General features: G+C 36.1%; 1 protein-coding gene across 1 annotated transcript; it reads right to left on the reverse strand.

Moving 5' to 3' along the window:
• Positions 1-2,816: 2,816 nt before the first annotated feature.
• Positions 2,817-11,935, reverse strand: PARC6 (plastid division protein). Its single transcript, XM_088211352.1, has 12 exons — positions 11,483-11,935; positions 9,799-9,912; positions 9,511-9,648; positions 9,129-9,233; positions 8,912-9,034; positions 8,319-8,687; positions 8,135-8,230; positions 6,132-6,251; positions 5,412-5,477; positions 4,569-5,330; positions 3,771-3,961; positions 2,817-3,304 (listed from the first exon to the last, which is right to left on the reverse strand). Exons 1-12 carry the CDS (start codon positions 11,783-11,785, stop codon positions 3,223-3,225), a joined length of 2,469 nt encoding a protein of 822 aa, XP_088067478.1. The 5' UTR covers positions 11,786-11,935; the 3' UTR covers positions 2,817-3,222.
• Between the last annotated feature and the right edge of the window lie 3,604 nt (positions 11,936-15,539).

The raw sequence follows: 15,539 nt of genomic DNA on the forward strand, positions 1-15,539 counted from the left end.
GTACATATACCTATATACATACCACTTTATTTTTATTGTTATCCCTACTATTTTTATTATTTTATTAGTACTATTACTATTATTCTATATTTATTATTCTTTTTTCTTTTGTTGACCTTCGATCAACTGTTACAGAGAGAAGGGTTTGGGCATTCTTATCCCATTCGGACGATGGCAACACTGTTTCCCGTTACTACCAGTCGCGACGGCCACCACTCTTAACCTTCGCCTATTTTCTCTTATTTTCTCTTATTCCTTTGCTAAACAAAGAAAATAACACGCTATTAGTGTCTATGGAAGGAAAAGGGAGCAAAAGAAGGCAGACGGCTTACCAAAATCGGGTCTGACTTTCAATCACATACACGAGTCTCTCCTTCCGGCTTACGGTGTTCTTGGGTTGATCTAAGGTGAATTTAGTTAAAAAGGATCGAGAATGAAGCAATATGATAGAAATCGTGCTTATGACGTCACCTTCGACTTCCGACATGATAGCACCATCGCTTTTCCCGCATTTGAGCTCCCTCCGGCGCCCCCTACTTCTTCTTTTTTGGTTGACCTAACAGCTAGGGTTTGGGAGGCCAGCCGAAAAGAGGGTAAAATACCTATCCTCTTTTAACTCGGGCCATTCATGCGGGCCCGCATAGAGCAACAAAGACTGTCTGATCCGGCCTATTGAGGGTGTCATGCGTTTCCCTCCCATGTGCATCTCAGACCGTCCGATCAGTCAATCCTGCGAATCTAGGCCATTGATCGTGTTATCGTTGAATCCATTACGTGGGTGATCAAAGCCGTTCATTTGAATTCAGACGGGATTGCGATCGGATTGTTGGTGCGAGCGGGAGCAAATCTAAGTTGTTCGATCCCTTAGGTACGCGAATTGCCAACATGGCTTCCCGCGTGGACACGCCTGCTGACACGACTGTTACGTGGCACATCCTGATTCATCGTGCTACTGACGTGGTCATCCTACATGGGCACTTTTCTTTAAATTACAAAGAAGCCTCGGTTTTCCAAGTTCTCTTTCATGCATGCCCCCCCTTATTTTACATATTGGCCCTAATTCTGGAAATTTGTTTCAAAAGTATCCAAAATGCATATATATTTTTTTCTTAATAATTATTTTTGCACCTTTCAAAAAAAATCAACTCTTATTATAATTTAAGAAAATTTAAATTAGTATCACAAAACTAATTATCCCGAATCGGTAATGCTACAATATGTGTTGTTGAGGACAAAACTAATGAATATCTCTTTAAACATTGATACTGTAGAAACTTAATCCTCTCATAAGTTATAACCATGTACAAATATCATTCCTCAGTTGCTTACAAAATCATTTAACTGCTGATAAGTTGTTTAGCAACTAATTTATATTGATTACATGGGGAATTTGGTGAGCACGAAACTCATAGATTTATGAACAAAAGCAGTTAATGTCTAAGATTTATTGATGAGAACCTAGGTCTCTTTTAGTGAACTAAAATAGTTGTATTCTTCATTCAACTTAAAAGAGGGGTCTACTGGTAAAAATGAAAATCTTATGTTAGCTTAAAGGGGTTGGACACTTTTTTCAAAAGGTATATGCAAGTTAAATACTGATGTTTCTTTTATCACAAACAACAAAACAGGGCTAGAAATAATTTGTAGAGATTGAAATGGATCCATAACTTATGGGTTTGAGGAAAATTTAGTAGCACTCCAATAGATGACAAAGATAATGGCAGTATTAGTTCAAAGAGCACGCATAATAGAAGTATTACACATATCATAGTGGAAAGGGATTCAAAATCAATGGTATCTTCATTGAGAAAATGTAAAAAGGACGATACAGAATTTAGATTGTTTACTGAGGTCATTTTGAAGTTAATTTGTAAATTTATATCTTTTTCTCAAAACTTAAATTAATAGACAGTGTAATTGGTTGTACATGTCTTGGATAGGGAGATAAAAATATCACTTATAATGGCATGTATTCTCAGGAGCACTCAACTTTTTCAGCTCTTATCGTTGTGCTGGATTGATTTCGTCAAGCTTCACTTTTGAATGAAGTCTTTTTCTTTTTAAAAGAAGATATCTAGTCAACAACCTCAAGCATTTTATCTGCTTAAAAGCTCTTAAGAGATTCGTTCACATCTTGCAGAAAAAACCAAATGATTTTAAGAACTAATTATAAGAAACTTTCTCTCAAAGAACTAGTTTACAAAAGCATATGAACAAATTTTCAAAAGAGACTCAAGATGAAATTTATGATATATGTAAAAACTTTAAAAAAAAAAAAAAATCCTAACTATACTAACAATAGTCAACTGACTAAAACATTCAGCTCCCACTAAAATTTCAAGCAAAAACCTTCAGTTACTCAATCGCAGCTAGTAAAATTTTAAGCAAAAATTTTCAGTTACTCAGAACAAATATGCCACAAATATTAGAAACGATGTGATTGTCTTCAGAAATTTTTAGCTTCAGTTATACGTTTGAATTCTCTTCCAATTTTCTTTATTTTAAGTTTTTTTTCCCCTTCCAATTGATTGCACGAGGCTAGGCTAGGAAAAAAATTTCATCTTAAGTTCATATTTGCTTCTATTTTCAGTTTTTCTAAAACCAAAACAATTAAATAGCAAATACTTATGTAAGTGTTCAAAAGAACCCATTCTTCTATAATTAGAATTAAATTGAACTGGCATTTTTGCAAGTTACCTATATTTTCCAGGAGAAAATTTGTTCTATGTCTTGTTAATCATACCATCCCTTCATAATTAAAATATTTCCATTTTATTTTCTCGGAAAAAGAAAGAACAATAGAGACATTAAAAAACTAGGAGAAAAAGAAAAAAGAAAACTATTTTACATTTTCTTCCGTAACAAAGTTAGAAATGGAATGCAGATTCTGACTAGATCTTTGAGATTGTCTACAGACATAAAGCAGGCTGGTGCAACTGCTGTCACAAATTAGCAGCCATTACATAATTCTACCTGCAAACGTTCCAGTTCTAGTTTCCTTCCTAACTCTACTACATATCGTGTTAAACTTTTTCACAAGCCAATTTCGAGAGGTAAAAATAAATAAACAAATCTGCCTGTATGATACAGGCTTACCGAAGTGATAAGCTGTAACAGCCTTTCCGATGAAATTTACCTTGAATTCTTTGTGTCCTCCCATGAACACTTGTTACTGATACTAAGTTAGATGACAGCACTGATTAATGCTTTGCATTGGTTGTCTCATTGTGGCCTTTCAATATCACCGTGGCAAAATTTCCACGATCCATCTTGTTTCTTAAGGATATAGTGAATCTTATAGGTACTGAAATCAAAGGAAATAAGTTGAGAACAGTTAAATAAAACTTGCCTTCAAAATTTCATGGCAGATTACAGAGAAAACATCGGGCTAAGATGACAATCAAATGAAGTTGCAGAAACATCGCGAATTAATGAGTTTGTAATCTCAACAAAATGTAATTTTCTATTTGAAGATGTGACTTCTCTAAAGTTTTATGAAAAGGAATAGCTAAAGCCGGTATTGGATCTGTAAATAACAGTTTCAAATTGAGATAAACTCTACAATATCCCCCATAAAAACTAGTTAAGAAAAAAATAGATGATCATCTAACTAGTCCCATATATGCTAATTAATTTTACTTCTTTCGCTCATATACATCTAACAAACTATGCTCCTTAATACCCCCAACTATCATCATCTCATCATCATCATCATTATCATCATAATCATCATATATCAAATACATATATATTATTATCACTCTTCTTACCTGTAATAATTTGAATTCTTTGGCTGTGATACATCAACTAACTCTGCTGCTTCCTCTAAGAGAGCCTTAATTTCCGCCATTTCCCCATCCGTCCCATTAGAGAAAATGTCAGCTTGCAGGATGGTCAGCTGCAGCAAAACAAATCTCCAATAGCAAGACCTAGTGATTGCTGCATCAGCCAGAGTTTGCCACTGTAACCCAATACCCCACCCCCAAAAAAACCCAAGAGGTAAGAAAAGAGGGAAAGTGAGAAACAACAAAGTAGCACTTTAGACTCCAGAACAAAAGTATTGATATGTTCCATTATGTTACCACTTCATAACAGGTCAGAGCTGGAAGGATATGATTAAGTCTTCAATGGCATTTCATTAACGAATAAAGCCTCTCATCTCATTTTTTATGCACTTCAAAAATCTTGTCCTCTACAAAGTCATGTTCCATGAAGTTTCTATGAGGTTTAAGATTCACGTACTCTTTCTTTTCACCATTGAACTGAGGAATAAAATAAATTTAAGTTTGAAAGCTTAATCAAAATTCCTAAAGCAGTACAGCCAAATTCTCTGGGTTTCTTCATATCCACCAAATATGTCTGTAAACACAGAATAGATAACCTCAAACTTTCTAGAATAGCAATGGCTAATCAAAATCACTCCCAACTAACTTCGGTGATATATGCATCAGTTTCTAGGTTATAACATGAGTAGCTTATACTTGAATTAAATCGCATTACAATGTGCAATTTCAGCTCAAGAATTGTTGGCATAGACTGAAATTATTGCGAAATAAAACACATACTACCTGAACAAGCATTGGTCCATCAAGGGCTTCAGAGAGGCTATAAACCTGATGGCTAGGCCCCAAAGCTTCAGCCTTAATAGTTTGCCATCTTTTCACAATGTCTTCAGCTTCTTCAATAGGCATAGGCCTTTTGTATTCCATTTCCATAGAGGTTGACAGACTCGCAGAAGGAAAAGAAGTTTTCAGATATCCATCATCTGCGTGATAGCCAGGTTGCATCTTGAGCAGCTCCAATAGCTTTGCTATTCTACCAGTGAGGGAACTTGCTTTTAAACAAGCAGTGCCTGCATCGTAAGTCAGAAAAGGTTCTGTTTCACTTGTGTTCGCACTTGGCTTCCTAGATGCCCCCGTAGCAATCCAATTGAACCTCAAACCTGAGAGCTTTATTGAAAAGAGTACGGTGCATCCTAACACAGTAATCAAAGTTATTCCTTTGGCAATACTCATTTGGAAGGGCCAACTCTTGCAAACTTTGTTGTGGTGTGATCCAAGGTTTCTTTTTAATTGAACCGAAGAACCACCAGCATTGCTTCCATTACTGCTCTTGCCTGGTATCAATGGAGTCTGCAAATCAGTTGGAGTCAACTGCTTGACAGCTGACCTGACAGGTCGCAAAGAGTTCACACTGGGAAGAGAGTGCTTAAAATCTCGCCCCTCTGACGCTACAGAAGATAGTGATCTTTGGTTTACCATAAATTTCTCTGGTGCTACTCTTCCTTTCACAGACACTGTAACTTTCTTTTCATCCCTAAAAAAATTAGCCTGCAGATAGGTATATCTGTGAATAAATTCCCATCCACTTTAAGCCTTTATCTATGTTTAGGTCAGCATTAGAAACCTCACCAACAGTGGAGAACAATCTTGGGTATCAGGGAACAAAGCCAGCACAGCATCCTTGAGCCATATTTCCTGGTCAAGTTCAGCAGGCAGTCTGACATGAGGAAGTATCTATCTTAAGTGTAGCATGAAGGTGTAAGAGTATAGGACAGAGGGAAATGGCAGCATAAGGAAAAGAATCCACGTAGGATAATGATTCATGGTTATCTAGTGATCAACCGTATTAATTGTTGTGGTTACCCTGAACCCAATCAAAAAAAAGAGAATAAAACAAAGACAAAAGCTAAAACAGTAATAGTTATAATTTCTATAAGTTTATGGATGGTAGACAAACACGTAACTGATGCATCCTTCAATAAACAGCACTTCACAGTTTCCAGGTTCTTACTTGATATAAAGTTATTTCATAGACTGATCACAGTTTATAAGGCAATACACAATTGACAAGGCTCTGGTCATCCATACCCCAAAAGAGTGGGGGACAACTTAACAACAATTTAACAGCTGAACAAGGATATTACTCTCAGAAGAGATGCAGAGCCATACAGTCATGCTACCAGAGCTAGAAAACTATAACTATTTATGGAAAAATGTATACGTAAGATATCAACTTGTTGTAAGAAATGCAGCTGCTATGTATATAATATCCCACCATTACGTGATGCATCTAAAGCTATTTCTGAACATCTGGAACAAAGAATTTCTTTGCACTAATAGGGAACATACCAATGATGGACTTGGATGAGAAGCAACTTTACTTTCCTTGACTGACATAGAATCAGATATAGGGGAGTTACAATTCGATTCAAGTTGCTTAAGCTTTTCAAGAGCCTCAGCTTCATTACCCTGATAGGAAGACATGGTTACAAAGCACTCTAATGAAGAAACATTCATATTGAACATGATGAAAGTAAACTTCCAAGCCAAGAATTGAAAAAAGAAAAGGTAAATTACAAAAATATGAATCAGATTTAGCACAACCTACAAGCATAACTCCAAATTCGCTGTAATTTTAATTGACAAAAAAACAAAAGAGTTCCTAGTTTTCCAATTTACCCTAGAACTATTCTCCTTCTGATTTTCCATCCGAGGAAGAAAATTTCTTTCTCGAGTTTTTGAATATTTTTCCTTCTAATTTTCTTGTTTTCCCGAACACATTTGACACCTGCTACTCACTCCAACCAACAAAAAACACCATCTTGCTGCTGTTCCCATCTTCACTGATATTCATAACCACATATCCATCTTCTCTCTCCAAAAAAAAAAAGCTGGTTGTAACCATTTTACAATTATAGTGACTGATGAGAGAGAAAAAAGAGGAAAAAAGTCAGAGCCAGTCAGGAATAATAGTCTTTTGGTGGAGAATCTACTCAGGCATATATGAAACATTACAAATATTAGTCTTGAAAACCTTGATTCTTTGACCCATGTCAGACAATTGCCTCCATATTTTCTTTTCTTGTTAAAGAATACTTTCAATCCATTTCTTTAAGAGACTAATACCACTTTATTAATTTTCTAAATACCTTTTTGAAAAGAATACTTCACAGAATGCTCTGTTCTTGGTTTCAATATGATACTTCAATTCAAGTATAATCCAAATGAATTTTTGCCAGGCGAAGCATTTGGTTTTCAACTTTGGTCTTGTTCTAAGCAACCGTCTCCCATTTCTGCCAAGTTATCAGATTCTTATTATTTTCAGTTTGGTTCTACTATACATGCTTGTTGGTGATCCATATCTAAGACTTAAGGGAATTTTTCAGTGGTTGCAGGCAACCACTTATTTTGTGGATGCCATTTAAGATGTAAATTTGGATGTCTTTTAAGATATCAATTTTTCAGTGGTTGCAGGCTATCCAGCATCAATTGTTTTCTATGTCACCTTGATTAGGATTTTAAAAACTGAAGAAAAACAGTAAAGCAATTGGAGTATATAATGCTAGACAGGATAAATCTATTATATCTTAGAAGTCTTCAATTCAAATTTACATAGTTCTAAATTATAAATTTAATTAATCAATAAACTAGTTTAAAAGAGAACATTAATTTATAAGTTAAATATAACAAACAGATTTCCTAAGTTAATAATTTAAATAAATTTTAAGTTTAATAAATTAATAATTATTTACAAAATAAAAGAAAAACTGAAATATAATTTACACAAAACGACTAACTAAAGTGGTGAAAGAGCATGACACGAAGTGGGTAATGGCAGTGATAGAAGGCAAAAGGTACTTTTGAAATGAATTTCTACGTTGGTGTTGTACAAAATAGACTCGCCATTCTTTTTGAAACAATTTGTACTATGAAAAAGTATTCTTGTGATGTTGTGTTGTCTCTTCTTTGCCACCAAACATAGGATTCCACTATTTCATATAGTCTTGTGAATATAGGAAACCAAATTGCTATCTTCAAGTTCATATTTTTTATTTGAAAACTCTGTAGTTAAATTCATGAATTTGAATTCTGACTTTAGTTTAAGCATGGCTATTGGGTCAGTTTCAGGAATGTCTTTGAGGGATACAATACCTAGAAAATAAATTAATGCCTTTAGGTTTTTAACAATTAATTAATAAGGTCATCTTTTCATAGATAATCAAAATTGAGTCATATTTTATCAGATGATACCAAATATAAGTCATGTTTCAGTAAAATTTTCCCTTAAAAAAATAGTAAAAACATTTTATTAAAGAAACAAAAATAAAAAAATATGAAGATAGAAAACATACTTGTCCAAGAAGAAATAAGCAAAATGCTTCCTCAAATTTTAGATCAACACCTTCTGATGCTACTAAACATTCACAAATAATTTTTGCTTTCTGAATCTACAAAAAACAGTACAAACAACATTTAGAAGACAGGCCAAGAAATAAATAATTTTAATCAAAATAATCAGGCTAGATGAGAAATTACCAATTCAATTTGCTTGCTAGAAAATCCGAGAGCAACATGAGCTATCAATGCCATGTAGAAACAATTAAAATCAATCACCACTCGTTGATTCTGTGATTCAAGTGATTTCTTATTCTTCCTTCTGATGGCTAAGTTATCCCATGGAAGAAGATCAACAATTTCGGTTGCCATCAGCCTGTTAAGTGCTTGACTCAAAAAGCATGGCCAGTCCTGCACTTGACATGATGTTTCAACATCAAGACCCTGTCTAAGAAGTTCATGCAAAGCTGCAATGGCACCTCGTCTCCGATCAGCATTTTCTGGCGAGTGAGGCATGCCTAGTAGTTCCAATGTGCAAGCAGGTGCAAGCTCTTCCAGAGACTTTTCTATCTGAAAATCATAGGCAATACTTCTTGTAAATAATTCTTCGTAAAGCAATGTCTGAGTAACAATAAAAAGCTGTCATCTTTTCTTCAATTTCCCCAATTTGCAAATCCATAGCCCTCATACCCCCCCCCCCCCCCCCCTCTTTAGCCATAGTCTAAAGCAAGAAACTATTTGACACCAGCATTTTACCCTCTCGATATTTTACAGGTACAAGAAAGAAAGAGCACCTGAGATAGTAGTGTCATTTTCCCAAGAGATATTTTACTTCTGAGCAAATATTGAGCACGAGCAAGAGATTCAAATCCTTGTGACACTTTGTTCTTCTCAAAACCAATCTTTGCAATTGCACACTTCAAGAAAGCACCTATGATAAGAAGAGGAGGCATAACAAAGCTCCTATAGAAGTTGTTATATGTTCTTAACCTCTTTACTAATCAATCTTACCTCAGCTAGTGCCATAGACAGAAGCAAATCATGAATATATGACTTAGCATCTGGATGCTGAAGAGCTGCCCGGCCAATATCCAGCACAAGTTTCTCCTCCCCAACCTGAACCAGACTAATCTCTATCATCTCTATTTTCTATAACCAAATATTCCAACCAGAACGAACAAAAATTGCATAAAGAGAAAGAATAAAAACATTCCACATCAACCTTAAAGATTATATGAGATAATTGTATCCAAAAGCCACAAAATAACACCCTAGATTTGAGTTTAGCAGCAGGTTATCTGGTCCTTGAAGTCCAAGACAGAACTACTTTGTTAGGTGTGGTATGCAGAACGTGATCTTAAACCACACCTTAAAACTTCTGTAAAACTTTTACCTCTTGAAGAAGGCAGAGGGCACCAGGCAACCAAGCCCAGGGGATTCTAAGAGGAGATTTAGGAGGGATCTTTTCCTTTGGGTTCCCAGCGTATTCTGGTTCAAAGAGGAGCTTATCCCTCACATCCATTAGAAGCTCCTGCAAAATAAAAGAGAGTAAATATTTGAGGCAGTAACTTAGGAAGACATGGAAGCCATTTCAACTGTTACTGCATCAAATAAAAAAGAACAGAAAAAGAAAGGTCGAGAATCAAGCAAAACTACAACCAAATTTATACTTCCAAGTTACCTGGCGTGACAGAACAGCATCCATGGTGTAACCTTCCTCAACCTCAGCCCTTTTCAAATCCATAACTGACTTAACAATTTCATCTTTCTCAGCTTGATCAGAGACACCAATAAGCTGCAAAAGATAATATTGACATATGAGTTGTTAACATAAACAGCAAAAGGTTTTCAAATTCCAGTTACTTTTTATATGAATCTTCTTAAACAACTCAACTTGTAAACAGACAGACTTCAAAGAAATAAGTAAAATATCCATAAAGAAATTATGATACTAGTTTCTATGAGAAGATACACAGGCTACCAGCATGACTCAAACACGGTATGTCCAACTCCGTAAAACTAGAATGGCAAGTTAGAAAGACAAGCAAAAGCTGGAACAATTTTCAGCCCTCCAAAACAACTTGCAATGGCCTACCACCAAAAAAAAGCCAGGAAACAATTTCAGAACTTTCTATTTTATTTTACTACCTAACTTGTCGTTGTATTAATAAAGGATATGATTAACTAATGTGACTAAAAAACTAGAAAATATGAATAACAACGAAAAGCTAGAAACTTCTCTATTCTCTATGATGAATGATGAAAAATTATTGGTTCATGTCTGCATTGTGGTACTAGTGTGAATAAAAAGCTAAATAGAAACATCACAAAAACCATGATGAATAATGAATCTGCAACATGATCTTTCCGATATCTTCTCTAGTAAACTTGAGCATAAATATACACCTTAAAGAAAAAGAGAATGAAGAAATTTATGAAATCTTATAGGATAGAATCCACTGTGCTTCTCTTCAGGAAAACAAGCATTATTTAAATAATACAAAGAAAACCCATACGCTAAAATGATATAACTACAAGAAAACAACACAAAAGATGTTGTATCTTAAAAACCCAAAAATATCAGTTTAAAGCTTCTATTTCTAGCTATGACTAATTTATCTACTTCCAAAATTAAGCAAATTGGAAAAGCCCCTAGCAGCTCCAGCCATTCCTTCACAAAATATCAGAACTCCACAATGCCAGATAGTGAGCTATCAGAAAGCAGGTGAAGATGGACATGGTACTGCACTTCACATTATAAACCCAAATGATTTTCAAATAGCAATCTGTATAGAGACAATTGCACTGCTTTTACTGTATAGAAATAATTCAACTGCATTTTTCACTTTGATGCTTGTTCAAATGAAGTACGATGGATTCCCCAAAATATGAAATTAGTTGCCATAATACTATTTTATGAACGAGCAGGGAGCATACATACCCAGAGGATTGGTTATACCACTAGAAACAAAATCTTGACAGGAAAACATTGCAGGTAGATCTTTTCCGATAAACAGTCTAACACTCATTACACTTTAAAATTATATATATATATATATAACGACTTTAAGAGAGAAAATAATTGCGTGTCAAAGTAAAGACCATGAGAATGCATCAGCAAATTTAAGCCATGTGCCTGAACACATAATTCATAAGCTACCTTTCCTCAGAGAAAATAACATTGTAAAATACAGTACCCTTTCCCAAACATATAACAGACAAAAACAATGACAAAATTCTGAATCACACTAAATGATCCCCGCAATTTCACGAAATCATTTCTAACAAAGACATAGGCTCGCGGGCACAAATAAGCGGTGTGCACGATGATGGTATATAACATCACAGAAAAATCAAGAACGGACCTGGTAACAATTAACAGGTATTTCGACGGTACTGAGTCTAGAGGGCGCACTGTCTACAATGCGAGTACCTGCGGCGGCCTTCAGCCTCCATCGGCCATCAGCAAAACGCATGTCCCGCAAACAAGGCCAATCACAAACCCTAGAGATGCGAGATTCAGATGAGTTCGTTTGTGCTGTGAAGCTTAATAACGAAACATCACTCGAGTTTTGGCTTGGGAAGTTAGTAACGGTTTTATTATAAAAGCTTCCACAAAGCAAACACGAAGAAGAAGATAAAAGCAGTATCCCGTTAGTCAGCGACATGGCGGCCTGAACACTAAGAACAGGATCGATGAGTCCTTTTCAATCCCTCTCCATTGGATTTAACGCCGAGAAGAGGAATTCGACAACTGCTCTCCGCTTACCTCTGTTCCCGGATTTTTTATTTGATTCTTACTCGCATAGAATGCCAAAATTAAAAAAAAAATTAAAAATAAAAATAAAATACAGATTTAAGTCGAAGTTTGAGTCTTATGTTTATTTTGTTTTAAAAAATAAAAAATAAATAAATTAGTGAAAAAAATAAGACATGATAACTATATCCCTATTGTGTAACTATAATTTTTTATTTCTAAATAAAGAAACTAAAGAGAAACAAATAGTCTAAAAATAGTTTTAATTATTTTTTTATAACTAATTATTTTATTTTTTATGAAGCTAAATTAAATAAAATACTACATCACTCTTTTCATTTTCTTCATTAGCAATCTTTTTGTTTACTTTTTCCAGTTCTAGTTATTTAGAAAAAAAAATGTTCATTATATTCATTTTATTTACTTATGATTTTCTTTGGGGGCTAATTTTAAATCTATAATAATATGACAACATGTAATTGATAAATTTGATAAAGAATGAGTATTTTCGAAGAAAATTAGTTATTTATCTATTGGAGTTTAAGTGACGTTAGTTAAAGTTGTATATGTACATATCATAATATTTTATATGTTATTGATGAAGATATTAGTGGGATTAGTAATAGAGTAGAGGCTTTAAGTAAGAAATTCAACTAGACAAATACTATAGATAAAAGAAAAGTTCATTTTGTATCATAGGATATCATTTGTTTATTATAAGAATGGTTAGTTTAGGAAGTATCTTAGAAATGAACTAAGCAATATTAAATAAATAGATACATAATTTTGGGAATAATGTGAATGCATATTGGAGAAGAATTATTTGCGATATTCATAGACATGGTTATGATAGGTTTTTTTTTTTCTAGGGAAAGTCTACCGAGAGGAACATTAGGTTCACAAAAGAATCACTAAAAGTAGCTTAAAGCAATGTGAAAAAGGGTTTAATAGGAAATATCATTTTAGATTATATGAACAATGATAAATAATTACTTTTTAAAATAATGTTTGAGTGGGAGATTATACCTTAGAAGGTATGTAGAGCTTGGGATGGATTACATAGAATTAGAATATTGGGCTTAGGAAGGACGTGTTTTTGGTGGAATTTTGAAATATAAAATGAGATTTATTATGTCATGAGGAAGACAAAGCTATACAGAGTTTAATATGCTTGCTTAGGGTGGTAGGACATAGTGTAGGTATATCAAAGATTAATCCCCTCTTTAATATAAAGATCTATATATAAAAAAAAAAAAGTTATGAGGATCTAAGGAGCAGAAAAAGATGGGGATAGTTAAAATTTTCTATCTAGTAGTTTAAATAATTTAATTAGAGAGAAAAAAGAGAATTTTTAAACAAAAATCAATAGAACAATTTAGAGTAATTGATCTAATTAAAATAAAATTGATATATCTTCTTAGTATGAGTAACTTTCTTTTTTTAGTAATATTGTCATCTTTATCACAGATTTATCTATATATCACAATAAAAAAAGAGGTATAAGATTGAACAAATATGAGAGACTAGCACTTGTATCGTAAAAATTTAATGTTTGATAGACCATCTTTTGGCATTTATTGGGATAAGAGGTGAGATAAGGAAGTTGAATTGGTAGCAATAGAAAAGACACTATCTATGGTAGTTAATAACCCTATTGACAAAGTAGAAGCATTTAACATAAAAACATTTAAATTGTATATTCTTTTAGGTTATGAGATATTTTTTGTGGAAATTAAATATGGTGATAATAAAATAATAAATTGGAAAATGAAGTTAGTAGAGAAATCTTTTAAGAATAGATAGAGAGAAATGAGTTAGTAACAACTTGAGTATGTAGTTTATTATGCTTAGATTCCTTGTTGTATGTAGTTTTTTACTTTTAAATGCACTATTAGTTTTCTCCTCACATGTATGAGTTTTGAAATTATTTATTATAAAAAATTGAGAGTAATGTGTGTAGCGCCCGGGGAAATTGAAGAAGAAGAGAAAAAAAAAAAAAAAAACGTGCGTGCCACGTCAGCAGCCACGTCAGCAGACCCAGTCAGCAGTCCTGGCCAACCAGGACCTGCCACGTGGCAAAACCACGTCGACCGGGGACGGGCCACGTTGGCGATCTGCGTGCGCGCGATCGGACGGTCCAGATCAATCGCGCGCACGGACAGTCCAGATTTAATCGCACGGACGGCCCAAATTTAATCAAAAACGGACGGCCCAGATTAAATCAAAATGGACGGCTGAGATCAAAAGGCAAAAGGGTATAAATAAGACCCCCACACCAGACCCCAAACCCTAGCCGCCTGCCCTCGCCGGAGAAGACGAACCAGAAGCCGGCCGGAGGACGACGAAGGGGACGCCTAAAGACTCCATAGTCATATTCGTAGCTTTTACTTTCAAGTTTCTCCTTTAGGTAGTTTGATCTTTTATATTTTGTGAGCACGTTTTTGGTTTTAGTGTAAGGGATGTTATTCAAATCTTGACTTCGCTTCCGCATTTGATATTTTTAATATACATTTCATTATGAATTTCTGGGGCTGCTACAGTTGGTATCAGAGCCGCATTTCCTCGGACCCATCCCTTACACAATAGTGCCTTAGAGAAATACCCACCGATATATCGTTACTCAAGCATTCCTTGTGAATGCAGGTACACGGGAATGAGGAGAGGAAGGCCCCCACTAAACCGAGCGGCCCCAGATAATTCACTTCGGGAGGATTTAGATAGACTATTCGAGATGGTGGAGGCTCTTGCAGCTGCCCAGAGAAGGCAAGAGGAGAGAAGGGAGTTACCGGGACCTCCTCCGCTAGCGCAGGTTGAGCCCCCGCTACAGCAGGCGGATCTTGAGCCACCCCGGCAGGAGCCTGTTCCTCCACGGTACCACCCGGTACCACAGCCACAATACCAACAGGTGCCGCCACAGCACATTCCAGTGCCCCCACGACATCAGCAGGCGCCACCACAGGGTCCCCCAGTTCACCCTCAGCCGGCCCCAGTCCCTCTACCTCGGGACCCCGCTCCCTCCTTGATTGACCCCGGCTTCATAGAGAGGTACAGAAGACTGAACCCTTCCACTTTTTCAGGGGGATCCTCTTTCGAAGAGGCCCAATACTGGCTGGCAGAGACTGAGAGAGCTTTCGAGACCTTGGGAGTAGTTCCTGAGCAGAGGGTTGCCATTGCCTCCTACATGCTGGTGGGGGAAGTAGTACGCTGGTGGGAGCTCAAGCGGGCCACCCTGCCTGCACCAGTTACTTGGGAGCAGTTCCTAGCGGCCTTCCATGCGGAGTATCTCCCTAAACACATCCAACATCTAAAGGAAATGGAATTTGCTCAATTGGTCCAGGGAAATATAACAGTGTCGGAGTATGCCCGTAAGTTCCTGGAGCTGGGCCGACATGCCCCGGAGACATTGTTGGATGAGGGCCGAAAGGCCAGGAAATTCCAGTGGGGTCTCCGCCCGGAGATTAGACAGCACTTACTGGTGATGGAGCTCGAGACATATTCGGCAGTCCTAGCAAAGGTGCAGATCATAGAAAGGAGCTTCGACACCCGTCCTCAGCTAGCGGGAAGTTCCCGACCCTCAACCCCGCTCCGCAGGCCAGCGCCTACCATGCCTGTCCAACCCAGTAAGAGGCCCAGACCCGTCGTCCAGGCCCCTCCTCAGGCTACCA

This window comes from Carica papaya, chromosome 9 (genome assembly GCF_054855325.1).
Source record: "Carica papaya isolate Zhongbai chromosome 9, ASM5485532v1, whole genome shotgun sequence".
NCBI classification, from domain to species: Eukaryota; Viridiplantae; Streptophyta; class Magnoliopsida; order Brassicales; family Caricaceae; genus Carica; species Carica papaya.

Excerpts from the sequence above, each read along its gene's own strand:
- PARC6 (XM_088211352.1), bottom strand. The coding sequence starts at position 11,785 with ATGTCGCTGACTAACGGGATACTGCTTTTATCTTCTTCTTCGTGTTTG. Across the intron at positions 8,688-8,911 it reads AAATGACACTACTATCTCAG|ATAGAAAAGTCTCTGGAAGA; the intron begins GTGCTCTTTCTT and ends TATGATTTTCAG. Across the intron at positions 8,231-8,318 it reads CTAGCAAGCAAATTGAATTG|ATTCAGAAAGCAAAAATTAT; the intron begins GTAATTTCTCAT and ends TGTTTTTTGTAG.